At 38.9% G+C, this 20,557-nt stretch overlaps 2 protein-coding genes across 2 annotated transcripts in view; one reads left to right on the forward strand and one right to left on the reverse strand.

Annotated features, from left to right (window-relative positions):
* Window positions 1–10,315, reverse strand: part of LOC146374121 (uncharacterized) — a 227,498-nt gene extending 217,183 nt beyond the window's left edge. The window contains exons 1-2 of the mRNA XM_084951519.1: window positions 9,269–10,315; window positions 8,991–9,135 (exon numbers count right to left, since the gene is read on the reverse strand). Coding sequence (XP_084807645.1) covers window positions 8,991–9,135; window positions 9,269–9,541 — 418 coding nt within the window. The 5' untranslated portion in view covers window positions 9,542–10,315. The remainder of the gene's footprint in view (window positions 1–8,990; window positions 9,136–9,268) is intronic.
* lsamp (limbic system associated membrane protein) overlaps window positions 1–20,557 on the forward strand; it is a 741,226-nt gene that overhangs the window by 217,606 nt on the left and 503,063 nt on the right. The window lies entirely within an intron of this gene.

The following is a 20,557-nucleotide window of genomic DNA, read 5'->3' on the forward strand; positions in this document are numbered from 1 at the left end:
GAATACGAACTGATTGCAGTTTCCAGGTGATGATAGGCTGCTGATGCACTTTAACAGTGGTACAGAATTAACTTTTTTTTCCCTTTTTTTAGCATTTGTAAAAGGCTCAGCAGACTCCTCTAATGAAGACACCTTCGCTTATTTTTAAGCGTGACAACACCTTCAATGCAAACAGTGGGCAACAAAGGTGCACTGCATTCGTCCCTTCAGTCACATTTCTCAGAACTAAATCATGACTGCTGGTTGTTTGGTGAAATTGAATGGGGTATTATAAGATGAGTGAGTTTGGGGGTAGTCCTACAGTGTTTCAACTCATTATTACATTGGATCAGTCCTTTACTAGCAGAGCTGTGTTTTCAGTCATGCAGACAGGAGATCAGATTAAAACTTGCACAAAAGATGACAGATAAAAGCCCAAAAACTTGAAAAAATTGCACAAGGCAGCACAGCTGTGACAGTTTTGGACACAAAGTTGTTTTGTAGATGCATTTAGAAATCATCACTTTAAAATCAAGATGGATAAATGGTTTCTTTAAAGGGAGATTAGATTTCAATAATCTGCCTGACCATGGGATCTTCTTCATGTACTGAGCCTTGGGCAAGAAAAAAGGCCAGCAGTCGACTGTGTGTTTGAATTTTGTGTGAAAGGGTTCATCAGCTCATGAGGTCAGTTTTATAGAGAAGACACTTCTCACAGCAGTTTTCACTGCCAACATTTGTGATTCAAAGTTTTGCAAACTTCCTTTGATGGACTATATAATTTTCCCTAACGTGCTCTGAGTGTTTAAAACTCAGCAAAGCAAGAAGACCTCAGCAAATCCTTTAGATTTGGATTGGCTATTTTAACTCTGGTGTACACACTGGCTTTACACAAGCTTTTAGGTTAATCATTGTACGGCCGTGATGAAAATTCTCTACTTATCTGATCCATTTTACAGAAACATTCAGCCAATGACGACGCAGCCTTGTAAGATATTGATTACTTCCAATTTTTTTCCTAATATCCTTATCATAAAGTGTCTCATGTCATCCTGTGTCCTGAAGCTAGGCTGGGCTGTTTGGGCTGGCTCCTGTTTGCAGGGTAGATGAAGATTTCGTTCTTGGCTTTTAGTTCCAAAAGCAGCAGCTTTAAAATCCTGTTGATCAAAAAAGATATCTGCGATTGAGGCTCTTTGTGCCTTCCGCTCACTCTGTTACTCCGTCCTCTGTGTACACTGTGACACTAGTTTTATAATAAGCTTACTGATCATAATGAAAGACCGAAAATGTCTTTCTAAAGAATGAAAGACTCCAGCTTATACAATTAAATTTTATTTATACAGTGGCAAATCACAATAACAGTTGACTCAAGGTGGTTTATATTGTAAGGCAGACCCTACAATAATACATAGAGAGAAAAACCCAACAATCATATGCCCCTCTATGAGCAAGCACTTTGGCAACAGTGGGAAGGAAAAACTCCCTTTTAACCAGGCTCAGGGAGGGGCGGGGCCATGTGCTGCGACCGGTTGGGGTGAGAGAAGGACACTAGTTAATATCCCATACCCTTACCCTAAACTGATGCCACTTCTATCTATCTGTCATACCTGGCCAGTGCGCCTAATACGACACCAATAAATGAGTCAAGCATAAGCATATCAATGACCCATACAAGTATTTCTCTAATACAATGTTTACATTTGGTCATAAAATGATAAAAACTGCATTTCCCAGTGTCAGGGAATAACTGGGCATGATTTCCAGGAACAAATCCCATAGACTCATGCATATCACTATACACAGGAAACTGCACACATAGAGTAATCTATCACTAATCTGATTATTGACAGAAGAGCAAAAGCACTAGGGATTTTCTTTCATTTACTTTCATCCTGTTGTTGACCAGTTTCAAAGAAACTCATATTATTCATCCTTTGGTATATTTCACCCTATTCCCCCTTTCTCTATCTAATATCTTCTTAACAAGTTTTCTTTTCATGAGTTCTGTTACAAGCCAGATTTTCAGCCTTTCATACCAGATATCTTCAGCATTCTTTTTTTTTTTTTCAGTATCTTCAAAACGCCTGAGACTCAAAATACACAAAGAGGTATAATGTGTGGAGAAAAATAACAGAAGAAATCAATTTCAGTCGAAAGTGGTTCCAGTGTTCTTCTTCATGACTCTTTTTTTCTCTCTCCTTCACAATGATAACATTTTTCAAGAGTTGTTGTCCATGTTTTCTGAATCCTCTGAGGCATTTTGGTACATAATGTGCTGTCAGCGTATGCTTTCTCAAGTCTTCATCTCTCTTTTGGGAACAATTTTTGAAGTCCATTGTAATTTCTGTCAGTCCTTTTATTGAAAAAGAAGATAACAAAATATGGATACGGCTGTAGATATATATACCGATGAGCTGCAGCAATGTGAACATTAAAGCTTGTCTATAAATTCCAGTATTTAGCTCTCATCTCTGCTGTCCACTGAGAACTAAACACTGATCTGTTCAGACTCCATCTGTTAATATAGCTAAGCCTTCCTCTTCTCATCTCAAACCTGACCTCGGGCCAGCCTCTCTAATGCTTCCATGCCAGGCAGACTTTACACAGATAGCCTGGCGTAGATCAGAGTCTAGCAAGGCTCTGCTCCTGCTAGAGAAATAAGCTAATTAGTAAACAACAAAGAATACCAGAGATACGTTTCTAGCAGCTAGACTGACAGAGATGAAATCCAGTTAGAATGCTGATTTTAAACTACTTTATAAACTGTCAGTGTTAAAAGGCATTTCTTAATTGTCTTGCTTTAAAGTCCCTTTCATCTCCAGTAAGTTTATACCAATGATTTTTTTTAAACAGTTGCAAAGTACCCATGCTCAACACAATGAGTAGAAGCTGACGGTGTGACTGTGTGTTTGTGCAGACCTTTGTCTTATGATTCTATCTCTTCTCTTTCTCTCTCATTTTTAAAATATCATCATTTGTTTTTACTTTGTTTAATTTCATCTCGTTTGTATTCATTTACTTATTTTCCGGTTGCTTCGCTCCTGTTTCGGGACCCGTTTCATCCTGCAGGTAAGACGTGACTAATGCATGTGCTAATGAGGTGTGACAGTTTGCATGTGAGTTTGTGTTTATGTTGCACTGTGGTCAAATTAAATGTGAAAAGACTTGTGTTTGAAGAGTTTGTGGGTGTCAATAGAGAACAACATAGAGTGGCGATACTGCAGTCAAAAGTCTCCCCCCCACAGTTAAGGTATGGTATCTGCTCGCCTCACTACACCCCACCCCTTCTTTCTTTTTAGACTCCCAGTGGCTTTCCTTGTTGTCCTTTAAACAGAGTCATCCACGTCACTTGCAATAGGAGTGAGTGGAGTTGTGTGGGGACCCCACAGGGAGCTCAGGAATCTCCTATTGTCATTGCATACCTTTGCACATTGTCACTGTTGTACGTTCTTGCCTGAGGTCCTAAGCAGTTGCCTGTCTTGCCTGCTGGCAAGAGGCACTTCTACTGATATGGTAGTACTTTGTGTGATTCTTTATTCTTGAGTCTTTTTCTCAAAGAGTCACATGCACTGTCACACATGCACCTGGCACTGGGAAGGGGATTATTTTTTTATATTAGAATGATTGATATGTACTTTTGGGGGGTTGGAATGCATTTCACCCACAGTTGATGGCAGGCTTGTTTCTTATTTTCTAGTCTTTTGTTGATTGATTTGCTGATGCTTGTGTAAAAGCACCTGTAACACTAAGGAATTTGGGCCATATATGGCAATGAATTTTGAGAAATCTATATTTATGTATCTTTTTTTTATCTGCAACTGCCAAAAGATTGAGAATACACTAGAGTTACACACACACTTGTATACATGTATGCATGTGTAATTTGACTGTCCTTTTGCATCAAAACAACTACAGCATCAGAAAATGTCAGCGCCACACACTTGTACTTCCATCAGCTTATAACCTTTGCTCTTAAGCAAACCAAAGGCTCCGTATCTTTGTTCTTTCAGCTGTCATTGCTGTCTGTTTGTGTGTGTCTCTGTGTGTGTGTGTGTTCTTCGAATTTTGTCTGAGCTCCGTGGTGACAGCAAACACAGTGAGCTCCCCTGACATTTCAGTGAAGAGCTGATGCAGATGGTGTACTCAGTGATGTTAACATGCACAGGTTAAACACAACAGTTCCCGGCAGCCTGTATTATCTGGGTGCTGACAGAAGATCAGAAGGAAGCATGGGCAGTGCTAACAGGGTTCTGTTGTATAAGCTCTAAATATGGACAACAGAGAAAGCACTGAGGGGATAAGGTGTCTTTCCTTTAACAGTTTGGGCAAAGGACAGTATTAAAAGACAGAATTCCCCCTGAGGAGAGTTTGCTGATAACATCCCTGCTCCTTTAACCTCTTGACCCTATTAAGAAACCGCACAGGTAGGCATATATAAAGACAAAGCAGACAGTTTGCTCTTAATAATCTATATAGGGCCCATGTGGACATGCTGGTAGAGTTGTACCAAGCCTTTAGTAAAAGAGTGATTCTGAGGTTAAGCTATGTGATGGAGGATTTTCTTTTTTCATATATACTGAAGCTCTTCACATAATCTCACTGAGACTGTTGTTGTTGATCAAAACATCAGGTATTTTCACTACAATAGAGTTTTTAACATGCTGGCAATCAATAATGTATAACCATCATTAAATACACAGTCCAAAAATGTCTTTTCTGCTCTGTCAAAATAAACCTCATAGTCATAGTCACAGTATTGCATTTGGATACAGACCAAATACAAAGAGCTGAATTTGATTTGGGTCAGGCACTGTTAGTGTTTTTGAGATGAGGTTCAGGATGTTGGGATGTTCTTTCACCTCCAGCCATGTTTGTATACTATGCAGAGCCATTCAATTGGAATAATTATCAAAACATTATTTGAAATGGAAGTATTTAGTTGACTACTCAGCTACTTTTCTTTAAACCTCTTATGCCATCAAATGCACCAACTGCTCTCCATTGCTTGTTCAACCACTCTGACCCCGAACTTCTATGGGATAACAGTTTTATAATTAATCATGAGTGTAACCTCTCCAAAATTTTACTGGAGCAGACACGCAGTGAGGTAGACATTAATTATAAATGAGATACCTAAAGGTCATGGGCTTGTAACTTTGTGTACTAGCTAAGACTGGAGTGGACTAAACTCTGAATCTTAACTTCCTCTTTAATGAGGCTATGCAATGATGTCAGCTTGGTTTACTTACCCTCATCTGAATGACTGTAAAAGATAAGCTCCCTATAATTAAATATTCCACTTTTCCACTGGAGTCTGCTGAAAGCCTTTTGCTTTCTAGTTCTGTAATTTTGATATTTGGGAGAAATGTAATAAAAATAATTAAGAAAAAAATCTCTGATCAGGAATCTGACATCGAAAAAATTATCTATCTATCTATCTATCTATCTATCTATCTATCTATCTATCTATCTATCTATCTAAATTTCTTTGATAAGCAGTAAAGTACTGGGTCTCTCCAGTGGGCATCCAAGTGTGCAAATGCCAGCTGTCTTCAAGTTTCTAACGTCAGTGTCCACAGTTGATGTTTTGTTATCACCAGATGCCCAGTGTCTTGTTAGAAGTGAGAAATATATGGAGTATAAACCCACAGGTCAACTGCTTTAGTCAAGTTGGTCCTGCTGCCGTGGTCACTTCCTTAACGAATGCTGTCATTCAAAGATCAAAAATACCATCTGCTGTTTTCACAGGTCCTTGTAATATTATATAAGTGGAGTAAGAAGCAAGCAATTAAAGGATCCTACATTATCTGTATGTCCTCACTGTAGAAAAACTTTACCTGGTTAAACTGCATATGCATTATAGGCTTGAAATACTCCTCCTGCTGGTAATGAATTAACAAGGCCACCTAGAGAACCTTTAGACCAGCTGGTGAAAAAAGGCCCTGCTACTTCAGACAGATGTGAAAGTGAACGTTGTTGAACGGCAAAGTTTAAAAATAAACATAATAAAGTCTAAAAAGTAAAAAAATCAAACCTAGAATTTTATGTTTGTTTTACAAAATACTTTCACGTATATTCTCCCGGTTTGACCAGGACCTTGGACCCACTAGTTGAATTGCCCTTGTATGACACATTGAGAACATACAGGAAATCTATGTGAATGTTTCTAAATGACTGTATTTAGGAAGTATCAATATGCCACATACAGATTTGTCATATAAAACAGGACTGGTGCGCTCCAGGCAGCATGTTTTCTCCGTGCCAGCATGGCAAAGAAATGTAAGAACACTAAGCAGAGCCAGCAGATACTCCGTTGTGTTGAACATTATATTAAAAGGCCAAAGGGGATATGAATGAGTTTAGATGCACAAACAAATGAACACACAAAAAGACACTCGACACACAAAGAGATGAAAAAATGATTTGATGATCCCACAGTCTCTGACTAATTCACTCTATTTACAGATGGATCTCAAAAGACTCTTTGACTAAAGCCTACAGACAGCTTTATTACAGTTTGCAGCTATGAATGACGTTTAATGAAAATGTAGACATAGAAATGTATAAATGTATTTTTTCCATATTCCAGGTTCCAACTTTAGTACCTCTTCTTACAAAGGTTATAATACAATTTCCCCATGCAACAAGTTGTTATTCAAAATAACCTGCCTGCAAAGTCTGCGTCTTGTCTCTGCAAAGATAGTTTTAATAAATGACTTGGATTCTGCATCTTAGTGTAGGTCACCTCAGGACCTCAGGACGGGTGTGACCTCAGGAAATCACATGATAGGGTGGGGCTGGGTTTCACAGCGGATTCACCCGAAACCTTGACTGATTATGAACTACACCCGTTTTCACACCTTGACTCATGTGATTAGGCAGAGGATCAACAGGGGTTACATGACACTTGGGGACACTCCCCTAGGACTTAAATCTGGGACTCTCCACCATTTGACCTTAGAACTGAGGAAGTTTCTCGGATGAGAAGTGAAACGTCTTCAAGCGACTTAAAGAAGTCCAGACGCTTTTCTTTCCAACAGATTAAATGCTGAAGATACAAAGAGAGTATCCACAAAGGAAAAGAGACAACACAGAAAGCAAGAATAAATGATGTGTACCGAGAAACTTCTTGATATTAAGCAACAATGCTAACCAGTGCGACATTTCGTCAATCTGAGTATTGTCCACATTGTGGCTGTCAGCTTTTTCATCTGGTAGTAAATTGGCTTATTTCTAGCCACTTGCAGCTGTTACTGCGGCATTCCAGTAAGATCTAAATCTGTGCAGTCCCATATGAGAATCACCAATTGCTGTGAGGAAGGACAGAACAGACAGTGCTCCCACTGTCCAATCCATCTCTCTCATTCTGTGCTACTGTATCATTGATTACAGCAGACTTGATTTTTAGAATATTTCTTTTTTTCCCCAAAGCACAATTGTTCGGCCCTGGTCGCTTCCATTTCCCTTACACTTGGAAATGTTTGGAATTTAATGACATGCAGAGTCTAGTCCGTCAAATCATCTGCTCCAGATCCTTTAGTAGCATGTAGCATGGGCAAACTCCTTAAAACTTGTCAAAATGCTTTTACTGTACTTTATATAGACACTGTGGAATGAGCAACTGTAATATAAACAATATGAGTGTGTCTTGTAATAGAGTGTTGCCAAAAGTCCCTCCAAAGATTTGTCAACTATATGTTGGTAACTATGGGTGTCTCAGGGTGTGCATTGCAAAGTAGCAGTAGCAATGACAAGCAATAATGGACTGAAAAACACAGTAATGTGTAGAAATATGTTGCATGTAAGTCTAGAAATATCTGTTTTGAGCCGCTGTCTTCAGAGCAGCACAGCATGTAAATACATAAACAACCAGTGCTAGGTCAACTGATTTTCATACATGGCTGGTTTCAGTTGTTTGGAGACAGGAACCCTGACTAAATGTGAGGAAAGTAATTACTCTGTGCTTTTGGCAAAGAACATATTACAGTTTTTCTCAAATGCTAAAACACATGTCACAAACGTTATCACCAGGTCCCCCAATGTCCAAACACAACACCCTTCTCTAAAGCTACATAAACACAACCACACCTTCCCACTGCAAAACTCAAACGCCCACACCAAGAGAGCAGCTCGAAGCTGTCAGAACTGTAAACACTATACACAGCATTACACACTACAGCAAAACAATTGAAAACACAATGCTCAATTTGTGAGAAGGTTCTTTGGTTCATAACTGCCAATGCATATTTTTATAAACTGTACAGTAACAGATCGTCATAGAACCCTGCAGAGGATTAGGCATTTAGATTTGTGAGTTTCACATGAAGACTATAAATCTATAAAAACATCCTGCATGTACGTACACTACTGTAACACAACTCAATGCAAAAACAGAATCTATCGCACACAACAGTACTCTCGGAAACATGATCAGGGTGTGAAGTCTTTTTTATTGTCTACACGGTCTTTTTACAGTATTACACACAGTCACTGTGCGGCATCATGTCGCCGAGCTGCATTGGGCCACATCACCTCATCCACATCACAGGCTATATTGTCCCTTGCTAGGCACCGCGGGAAAAACGCCCTGGAATGGCGAATCCATCCCTGGAAGGCCTCCACTGGGATGTCAGCACAGGCCAGCTCCATTGCCCGTACGAGGTTCTCTCTTGTGTATGGCTGTCTGTCATACACCTTCCATCTCCATGATGAGAAGAACTCCTCTATAGGGTTCAGGAAAGGGGAGTAGGGTGGCAGACAGACGTTTAAAAAGTGGTCACTGTTGGTGGTGAACCACTCTCTGATTTGGTGTGTTTTGTGGAAGCGGACGTTGTCCCAAATGATCACATACATGTGATGTGCTAGCCTAGGATGGTGTTGTTGACAGTCCAGGAGGATGTCTTTTAGCTCCTCTAGGAAGGTGAGGAGATGTTGGGTGTTGTAAGACCCAAGGACAGCATGCCGGTGGACAAGCCCCTCCGTACCCATAGCTGCACAAAGAGTAATATTACCCCCCCGTTGGCCAGGAACCTCAGTGATGGCTCTTTGGCCAATGATGTTACGGCCACTTCGCCTTCGTTTCTGGAGGTTGAAGCCAGCCTCATCCAGGAAGAGGTACTCATGGGGTCTGGCCATCGCGTCCAACTGCATTATCCTCTGTGAACATGGAAAAGCGTACAGGTGTTCAGAACGGTCAGTCAGGTAGCACAGTATTGTCCAGAAGTAATGTAGGCCACTAAGCAACACAGTATGTCCACTAACTGTACTGTGGACATGGATGTATACGTACTTGCACATACTCGTAACGTTGTTCTATGTGTCGCGCAGAGTTGCGCTCAAAGGGAACCCTGTAGACCTGTTTCATCCTCATCTGTTGGCGCCGGAGAACTCTGTCTATTGTGGACACGCTGACAGCATCAATGTTCTCAAAGTTTACATTATCTGCAATGACTTTGTCTCTGATCTCTCGGAGTCTAATGCAGTTGTTCTCACGGACCATATCTGCAATGAGGGTTTCTTGTGCCGCTGTGAATATGGCAACCCTCCCACCTCTATGTGGCATCCTTTCAGCTCTAAAGAAAGAAACATGTGTTGTCAATTGACTGATTTATATGTAAAACTACATGTAAAGTAACAGACCACTTTCACAGGCCTGTAAAACTGTAGTGTGACAAAGAAAGCAATAGCGTACTATACCTGTTGTGTTGTCTAAATGCCTTGATAATGGTGGCCACGGTGAACCTACTCAGGTTTGGATGTACTCTTCGTCCCGCTTCAGCCATTGTCATGCCATGGCCAATGACATGATCAATTACTGTTGCTCGCATATCATCTGTTATGATGGTGCGAGGTTGTCTTCTTCTCCCACCTGGACCTTCTCCTCTCTCTTGTTGGCCTCCTTCTCTTCCTCCTCTACTCCGAACTCCTCTTCTTCTTCTTAGGCCTTCACCTCTTCCTCCTCTGATCTCAACCCCTCTTCCTCTTTGGCCTGCAGCTCTTCTCCTTCCGCACGCTCGAATGCCTTCATCCATTGTGATTGTTTGGCATCTTCACCAAACTATGCTTTTATAGGTGGGGTCACATCATTAGCAACAGGTGTCTTCAATTTTGAGTCGTTGTGTGTAGTGACTGACGCCAGGTGTGTTCCCTGTGTTCAAAGATTGGTGACTGTGGCAAGCATTTTGCATCACATGGGCTTTCATTTGAGAATATGAGCAGAGTTGTTTTGCAACATGTGTTTTAGCAAGGAAAAATGTGTTTAGATTTATGAGTACAGAGGGTTGTGTTTTGTGAATTGTGTCTTCATGTGACATGTGTTTATGGTACTGGAATATGGTGGCTACATTTAGTAAATGTGTTTCGACTACTGGTCATTTGGGTTACAGGATTGGCTTTTGTGTTTTAACATTTGAGAAAAACTGTAACATGTGATTATTTTGACTGCATTACTGAGTCAGAAAACAAGTATAAAACGGCCGTTCCATATTCCAATATAAATTACGTTCAAACACCAAAAATGGGAAGCTAGCAATTTAAACAAAAACAAAACAGTAAATTATGACCATACAGAATATAATTCACTGGTTTCTGTTTTTTCCACTTTGGAGACTCATTGTTATACTTTTGCCTGCAGCCATGTTCTTCATTTTGAGCCAGAAGAGACAATATTGGAAGGCTAAATTATCAGCTAACACTAGCAAACTTTGTTAGCAAACTGTATCTACAAATTGTGCACATGCAGCTCCCAATATTGCAGGTTAATAAAATATCAAAATACACACAAACTGAAACACTGTAAAAGGCCCTAAGATCGCACAAATCTGTGACTTAAATTAGTGGAGATGAGGCCAAGAAGACACCTGCATCAGTACACCTGTCAATCAAAGTGACAATCTCCATTTAAACAATTCACACCTTGTATAGTTGTTAAAGAAAAACTTTTTATTTCTTTGCAGCAGACACCAAGGCATTCCCAGGCCAGCTGAGAGATATAATCTCTCCAGCGTGTTCTGGGTCTGTCCCAGGGCCTCCTCCCAGTGGGACACCTCACCCAGGAGGCAGCCTTGTCAGATACCCAAACCACTTCAACTGGCTCCTTTCGATGTGGAGGAGCAGTGGCTCTACTCTGAGCCCCTCCCGATTGGCTGAACTTCTCACCCTATCTCTAAGGGAGAGGCCAGCCACCCTTCGGAGGAAGCCCATTTCTGCCGCTTGTATAACCATAAGACGTCCCGTAATAAGTCCCGTCTTATAACGTCCCGTATTGATTACTGCAACTCCCTCTTATTTGGTCTCCCTAAACGGTCCCTTCATAAACTCCAACTTTTTCAAAATTCTACAGCTCAGGTCATAACTCGTACTCCTTCAAGAGCTCATATTACCCCAGTTCTTCAGCAGCTTCACTGGTTGCTCATAGAAGCCAGGATAAACTTTAAAATCTTACTTCTCACGTACAAGTGTATCCATAAATCTGCTCCTTCCTATTTGTGTGACCTGCTCCATATCACCACTGTTTCCCGCCCTCTCAGATCCTCATCTGCTATTCATCTCACTGTTACGTCCGCACATCTTATCACTATGGGGAACAGAGCCTTCAGTCGCTCTGCTCCTCGGCTCTGGAACTCTCTTCCTCCAGCCATAAGAAATATAGACTCTCATTTAAGTCACAGCTCAAAACACATCTGTTCAAACTGGCTTATTCGCTTTAGTGCTAATTTTATCTGTTGTCAAGTTCTGTTTTGCAATTTTAACTTATTTTATGTATTTTATGACTATTGCTCCTTTTATTAGTTTTGTTCTTTTGTAAGGTGACCTTGGGTTTTTGAAAGGCACCCTCAAATAAAATGTATTATTATTATTATTATTATTATTATTATTATCATCATAGGCTGAGGGTAGGGACGTAGATCGACCGGTAAATTAAGACCTTCACTTTTACACTCAGCTGTCTTTTCACCAAAACAGACCAGTGCAGCGTCCGCATCACTTCAGGTTAGGTTAACTGGTGATTCTAAATTTACCTTGATATAAGATGTAAGACTTGCCCACTACACAGTGAGAACAAAATGATAACGGATATAAGTAACAGTAATATAGACTGGTTTGTTGTAAACTGATTTAAGAAAACAATGATACATTTTGAAAATACATCCTGGTATTTGCATTATTTGACTATGCCAGAAGATTACAACCAGATAATGTGCTGCTTTCTCAAAGAGATGCCCCTATGTTGCGTAATGTATATATTATAGAGTCCTGGATCACAACATGATGTTACATCTACAAAATGCATAGAATTCGTTTATGCTTGTAAAATTTGTTATTTGAAATGTAAAAATAAAAAAATGCAAAACGATTTCAGAGAAGGAATGATCTTTCTCGCAGCGTTATGCTCTAGGTGATTACAGGAGTTTGGTTTTATGGTGTGTTATCAAAAGTATTACAGTTGCACAGCAAACATATCAATTTAGGGATAAGTACAATTGAAAATCGCTTGGAAATTGTTATCCTCTGGTGACTTTCCTTTATGCAAAGCACTTTTGTCCCACTATAGTAAACAGAAAGAAACACTGATCAATGAAGTATTTTCAAGCTTTTTAAGGCAATAATTTTGGCAAACTGAGCAGTTCAGTAGCTTGGTTTCCAGTAATTCCATACTGCATTTCTTTTTAAAAGGGACACAGAGAGTCTCACAGTAACCAGCCACTTTGTCTTAATAACACGACTGCAGCTCCAGACAGCTCATCTCAGGGCAGTGATTTTAATGATTTTCATGCTAAATAATTATTTATTTTATGACAGTTTTGTTTCAATTAATTTGTTCCACTCTGTCCAAACTGCAATGGACAGACCCGAACAATCATGTGTACAATTGTTTAATTTTGCATACAGTAACATTAACAAATGTGTTCATTAAACAAAATTTACCTTGCGCGTTTGCGTTATAAAGTTGGAATAAGGTTGTTCCTGAATTCATCCAAGTGCTGGCTGAATTTAATTAGCAAGGCTTAAGATAAGATGACATAAAGTGAACAGCATGAGTAAGCTATGACTGGAAATAAGATGTAGACCCCAACCTTTTTTGTGCCACGGACCAGTTTATGTCTGACAACATTGTCACGGACCGGCCTTTAAGATGTTGCGGATAAATACAACAAAATAAAACTAGTACCGGTATCAAAAATAAATAAATAATAATAATTCATAACACACGGGAAAAGACCCAGGGAAACCAGGTTAATAATAAAAACGATAAAAAAATAACAACACTAAAAACTGATAAAAACCCTGAAAACCATAAATTTCACACCCGAGCTTCAACTCTCGCGGCCCGGTACCAAACTCGGGGGCTGGGGACCACTGTTGTAGTCAACTCAATAAGGTTTACAAGGAGATGCAGTAACATTATTGAAAATTCAAAAGAAAATTGAAAAAACTCCACCAAGCAGCTGGCTCTGTGTTTTTTAATTACTTTCATGTGGTTATTTCTGTCATTTTCACATCCGTTTATTGGCTATAGCTCTAAAAACAACCTGGTTAGTTTCATAACGATCATGGCCCTGTCGAAATCTTAACCCTGCATGTTAAGAAATTATAGATTTAAATATAAACGGGACCTGTTGTAAATTGAAGATGAATTCTAAATAATTTCTTTACCCCCAGAATATTTTGGTATATGCCAGTAATCCAAAATTTTCTTTCTTACCTTCTTTCTCTGAATTTCTAATATTCGTATGGCGTCCACTCTTACAAATTAGAAGCACAAAGATGGGGACAGAAAATGTTGTCTGGCCTCTCTCATACCTCACATGAAATATTTATGAAGGCATTTGAATAATGTGATTTTGTAATGGCAAAATACAGTTTGGTGAAAGGAACAGTAGAGGGCAGGGAGGTGACGAACGTCAACAAGCAGAGATTGAGTAATCTTCCAAATGTCTCGCTGGTTCTTGAGGTGCTGCTGAACAAACAGATGAATGATATTAAATTGGAAATCTATTCTATGATGATGTGGGTCTCCGTGATGACACACATATAGTTTTGAAAATTCCTCACATGTAGTCTTTTGAAAGATGAGACAGGAAAAAACGTCTAAGATTAGAAATAACAGAGGGCCTGCAATCATCTGCTGTCAGTTTAAATCAGAAAAGAAGAGGGCTAAAGTTGCAGGAATAACTAAAGCCTTCCCCCAAAGTACAACTCAATTAACATGTATATGAACTGTCAAAGTTAACAGGAATCTCGATCTTTTTATTTGCAAATCATAGCATCCCATTGTTTTGACATAGCTTAATATGTATAGACGAATGGAGGACTGTTGTTTTAGGGATGATGTACAGTCTTACACACTATTAGGAAAGTGCTTAAAAGAAATCCTAACCGGGTGTTCTGGAAAACACATCAGGTTTCAGCACTCATATTATTCTTGACATAGTGATGGACGTGAAATTCAGTATTCACAGACAGAATTTAAAATAGATGAGGGATCTGAAACATTAATTCGTCAGGAGAAAGGACACGTTTTATCTCTATGACTCATTCAGTGTGAAAGAGAAGGAGAAATAGCAATATTGGGACCTTAGGGAAGCAAAAAATACATATACAAGATCATAGAACTTATTTATAAATATCTTAAATTGTTTTGCTCTATGTGTGTGTTTTGCTGGCTGTCCAAGCAGACATTATATTGTAATATTTGTTGTTCAAGTCACTTTTATTTGGATTCTCCATCCATTGTCTGTTTTATGAATTTCTGTAGTTTCTCCCTCAAGAAGCTAAAGTTGAGTAGACACTGGAAGCAATTCACCTGTCACACATCCCTTTGAAGGTGACAGCTAGTCACTTGCAGTTACCTAGGTGACCCTCTAATGTATTTACTCACAGGTCATATGTCAGTCAACAGTATTACTTACACTCACTGGTAATCCCTTTAGTTGCTCAACCTGAAGATGAGAAGGTTTATCATCCATAAGTAACACAGTGAAATAATGCTAGAATATTTTGCGGATTGAAACTATTTAAGAGATAACAGAAAAGGCCTAAATATTAGTAACTTTTCTCACAAAGACATATGCAGCCAGTAATTGTTTAGAATATGAGGTAATGTACTTGGTGATCTTGTAAAACACTTGAAAATGCTCAAATTTTAAAGCGATACAGTTGAAAGATTTCAAATTCTTATTTGAAAACTTCAACTTCTGATTGAGCCCATATAACCGAGCACAATTTAATAACTTTTTAATACAAATTGTCAAAACTATTGGATCGTCTAATAATAATAAAATAAGAGAAAAAAAATGCATACTATAAACGTCTTCTCACATTTCAGATTTATAAAAAATTATAACTGGTGTATAAGCTAATTTGAAATATGGGTATAGACTTATAAACACACACAAACAGAAGCAAAAACACAAAAACCAAGAAGCAACTGAAATCTTCACTCAGAGACGAAGAGCGGTACGGGAGAGATGACTGACTGGTAGTTAAAAAAAAAAATAAGAATTTTTTTTCAGTGTTTAGCTGTCAAACAACAAATTGGAAACATAGCCTGTAGTATGATGGGTCATTAATTGAAAGATGCACTCAGGAATTGGTATCTGCTTCATTATGTTCACTGTCATTCTCCCGTGTAACACGACATACTGTATCTACAATGAAATACATTTACATTATTTAGCAGCAAGCCACCACTCTAGCATTGAAGCTTGTCAAACCAGCATTTATTATTAAACTTATCTGTGATGCAACATCAGATAAACTAAAGATTTAACAAAGCTAATGAGATAAAACCTCCACACTTGTACAGCTAGCCAAACGCAGTTCACAGCTTGTTTATTAGTAAGAAACGTGTGCACAGTATATGAGTATATAATGATATAATTGTTATAAAACAAACTGCTGATATTGCACTTGGTTTAGGTTCATGTAGATATTTCACAACCACAACAGCGTGATCCCTGGCAGAAACTGTTTTGGTGAAAATAGGACTAGTTATAGTCTTTGCTAGTAAGACGACCTTTGACACTGATTGTAATGCTTGTGGGGAGAATTTCAAGCAGGAGGTTGGTGTAAAAACAAGGCTGTCTATCTTTGCTCTTACCCTCACCTATGACAAGCTGCAGGTAGTGGCTGAAAGAATAAGACTGAGAATACAACTGGCATGTGCTTTATTCAGCCAATGTCTGGGCTTACCCCCCAAAAAAGGGAAGTACTCATTGTAGAACTGCTGCCCCTTCTCATCCAAGTAAATTACTTGAAGTGGTTCACTTGCCTGATCGTGTTTGATCATGTTGTCTCCTGGGTGAGATGCCTCCGAGGTATATCATACTGAGACCCCAAAGCAGAACCTGAACATGCTGGAGACGTGTTCAGGTCTCTGGTTTAGGGACACAAAGGTAAACTCCTATAGAAGGACGGCGGCAGTGGATCTGGAGAGTGAGTTACTTTATAGAGCGTTTGTTTTTTTCAGCCAAAGAATTCTGATCAGATTGATCTTTCCACTCTTTATAGCCACCGACGTCTGACCATCACATAAAGATAATTGCTTGTCTAGTGAAAACAGGGGAATGTGGGAAATCAGATAACTCCTCTAATGAAGAGGCCTAAAAGGACGATCAACCAATTGCATGCTGTGTTATGACTATATTATAATCAATTAGCTTAATTTACACACAACTGTGTCTAATTCTGACTGTGGTTCACAGAATTGTTATGATAAAGGGATATTTGGTTGAGTACAGCAATGACACCCAAGCAATGACTCTTAAAAAAGGGGGAAAAAACAGTAAAGTAAAACGAATGCGTTCTAGCTGCTGCCTTCTGTGTGCAGATTTTGTTTCTGTAATCACTTAAAAGAATTGCAATGTGTATGCTAAACGATGTGTGACAGCCATTGTGTGAGGGGTCTGCTTCGATTCGAGAGCATGAATGTGAGCCTCTGGGTTTGTGTGCTCTCTAATTTGCTGTGACAGTGGAGACTTCTCTGCTCGGATGCTACGCTACAAGAGCACCACAAGTAGCTCCTCCGAGCAGACAAGAAAATATTCTTGTCTGCATTCTTGTGTTTCGTGGTTTTCATCTTCTTTGAAAGTACTTCTCTGTTGGGCTCCAGTCAGAGGAGTTGGTTGGCCAGTCAAACGCATTAATAGCATGGTCAGCAAAGCATTTGCTAGTAGTTTTAGTTTAGTGGACAAGTGCTCAGTTCTGCTGGAAAAGGAAATAAGCATATACCTAAATTTTGTTAGCAGATGAAATAATTAAGTTTTCTAAAATCTCCTGGTAGACACATATGTTGACTTTGGACTTGATAAAACACCGGGAGATAGCCCGGCATCACAAATCATCACAAACTGCATGAACTTCACATTGGACTTCAAACACTTTGGATTCTGTACTTCCCCACACCTCCTCCTGACTGTAGGAACTTGATTTCCAAAAGACACACAAAATTTAATTTGAAAAGTGGACTGTTGCTCAGTGTTCCTGAGCAACTGTTTTTTAACTTTGTTATAACTAACACTTGTAACACTTCTGCCAGTGTCTATTGTTTTGAATTGGCTTGGTATTAGGAATGCGACAGCTATAGGCTCTTTCCATCAGATCTGTGTCATGGCTCCCTGTGCGCTTACACTAGCCTCAGTCTGCTCCTTAGTATACGGTTGTCCATGTAGCAGTTTCCTACCACACTTTTCCGTTTAAATCAACTTTCCATTAAGAAGCTTCAGTGTAAGCTTCGGTGTATATAACCAGCCTAATCAGCAATAATTCTTACTGGCTTACCCTCCTCAACGGTATTGATAATTATCTGGCCAATTATCAACTCAGCTATCTACCCCATGATTTTGGTTGTATGTGCTGAACTTCACTGAGAGATACATTGTGTCTTAGTTCAATAATGTTTGATCAACTTCAAAGAAAGTTTCACTAATGCTGGCTAACACCTTACAGATTTCAGAGACATGGATTTAAGCTGAATTTCCCAAGAGAGAGAACTAGGATGAAGATTGTAACTTTGTTCATAAATAAATAAATAAAATAAATACGCAGACTTACACTTTCTTTCACTTTAGCATATTGGAGTCTGGTTAATACTTATGGTGCTTTTGAACATTTAGTTAAATCTCTACCTTAACTATTCACCTGGGGTGAATAATCTCAATCTTTAAGTCTTTAAGTCTGACATCATTAGCCGTGCCTGGGCCCAGACGCCGCTGCAGGTCCCCAAGTCACACGATCACTGTACGGCATCACTGAGAGTTAAAAACTGTCTAAATCCTTTCATTTGTAATAAAATCATCAGCGTTGTTGCTCTACCAGGTGTAACAATTAAGTTTAACATCCAGGCATCCATGAAAACAGAATTTATTAAATTTAATGGAGTTAGAAGTTAGCAGCGAGTTAGCTCGCTAGTTTCCATCTAACTATAACACACCATGTTCTGACTGAGGGATTTATGAAACAGATTAAAACATACAGCTCTGTTATCACTTCCAACATAAATGAAGACAGGAAAGCAAACAGCAGGGACATTTATAGGGTTACTGAAGTTTGGCTAGCTGGTATATAATGATGTGCTACGTGACCGCTAGCGACACAGCTATGTTAGCATAATATAAACAGTGAAGCTGGAGGATGAACGCTAACTTTTTTCCACTCGATAAAACTTAACGTGAGGGTTCCCAAAGGTTAGGGACAAATGGCAGGATGCTGTAAATGGACCAAACTTCAGTGCGGAGAACAACTGAGATAACCCATCCACAATATGAGGTTAGTCATTAATATACTGCTGGGCTGTAGTTACATCGTAAGGGTTTAAAAACTGAGCTTGATTAAATCGATTAGCTGTAATAAAAAACTGAGAGAGGCCAGCAGTGATCACTGACTGTTTTTAGGGGCTTGTTGAGATTAAATGGAACAAGATACAAAGCATTAAAACATGTTAAATACAAACAGGACTCATCATTTTATCACCTAAAGACTGGATTGGTCTATATCTGTTTTGTTTTCCTGTTTTTAAATCAATGGCAGTGAATATTTTATCAGAATAAACAGTAGTTTTTGACACAGATGGGAAACAATATTTCACCAACTGATGAAGGTGTACAGAATAAAAGTGTTTTGGTGTGCGTGAATAATTTTTAATTAAAGCAGAGTCTCAAAAGAAACTCAAAAAATTAGAAAAATAAAAGAAAGTTGACTATATATAACAAAAATAAAAAGTTAAGGGGAATAATTTAAATTAAATCAATAGTTAAATTATGGACTTCGACTTTGGCAGCTTTCCCAAGTTATAATAAGCAACAGCAACTGTGTTAGTAATTCAGTGGAAACAATCAGCAACAGCAAGTAAATCTTGCCGCTTACCTATAATTTAGGTTTGTGAGGTTAATACTCCATCAGGAAATCTATGAATTAAAGCACTACTGGGACTGAAATCTAATTAGTAAACTCTTAGTTTTTGTAGTACCATAAAATATGAAGATAACAAAGTATTTACATTTTTGCATTATTCCACATGTCCTATGTGGTGTCCGGGAAAAAAAAACATCTTTCAGACAGATATATAGATATATAGTTTCTCTATTATAACTGTTTAAAAAATGTGTCTCATTGTCAGATCCTCGTATTATATTGAATCCCTCCAGTTCCACAGAAGGTTATAATTCTCAGTACTGAGACAGATTACATTTATTTCTTGGGTTTCTGCAGACATATGTCAGCAGATCTGAGAAATGTGATTTGACTTCTGTTGCTGGGTGTAAGGCAAATGAGAGCAAATAAAAAGCTGTGGCAGCTTGTCAGTTGCTGTAAACCTGTAATGAGAGTAGAAGGAGACCACATCTGACAGAGCAGTGGAAGGACAAAGCACAAGAACCAAAATTATCATTGGTATCTCTCTATGAGAGAGACATTTGGTGGGTTACCATAAGTGGATGATAAACACTTACTGATGAAGGAATTAAAATTATGATACTGCTGATGTCATGAGCAATATGCTCAGTGTCAACCATGATGTTATCAAAAAATGGTGTTCTTCCAACTGGTCATCTTTAGAATACCCTGGCACCATAAAATCAATCCAAGCAGACATGAAGGTCTAAGATCAAGTGTTTCTTCCCCTTACTCGTCGATATTAAATTGGTGGTATTCTGTTACTGAAACCACGATACATCCCATGACACTGATTCTCAAAGGTGGTCATAGAATAAAACGTGAAAAACACATTTTAGACCTTACTCGGTGACACTTGATTCAGTTGTAGGGGTTTTTCTTATGTGTTCAAAAGTAATTTTCAGCCTTGAAAATGTCATGTAGATACCTTTTGTGTCCTTCATTCTCCTGTGAGAGCACCGGAAATCAATCTAGGTACATTAGGTATACTGTGGAGGACAAATAAGAGAGGAGATAGCAGGCTTGCTGACGGAGCTATTATCGAGGACACACAGCTGTAGCTTTTGAAAAAGTGTTATTTTTGTTGTACAAAAGAGACAAGAACATACAAACCATGGCAAGTACTGTAAACAGTTGGCCCTCATTATTTATAGGTTCCATCTATCCGTCCATCAATTGCTAACAC

The sequence above is a fragment of the Perissodus microlepis genome, chromosome 14 (genome assembly GCF_051167445.1).
Source record: "Perissodus microlepis isolate ML-2025 ecotype Zambia chromosome 14, ASM5116744v1, whole genome shotgun sequence".
NCBI lineage: Eukaryota > Metazoa > Chordata > Actinopteri > Cichliformes > Cichlidae > Perissodus > Perissodus microlepis.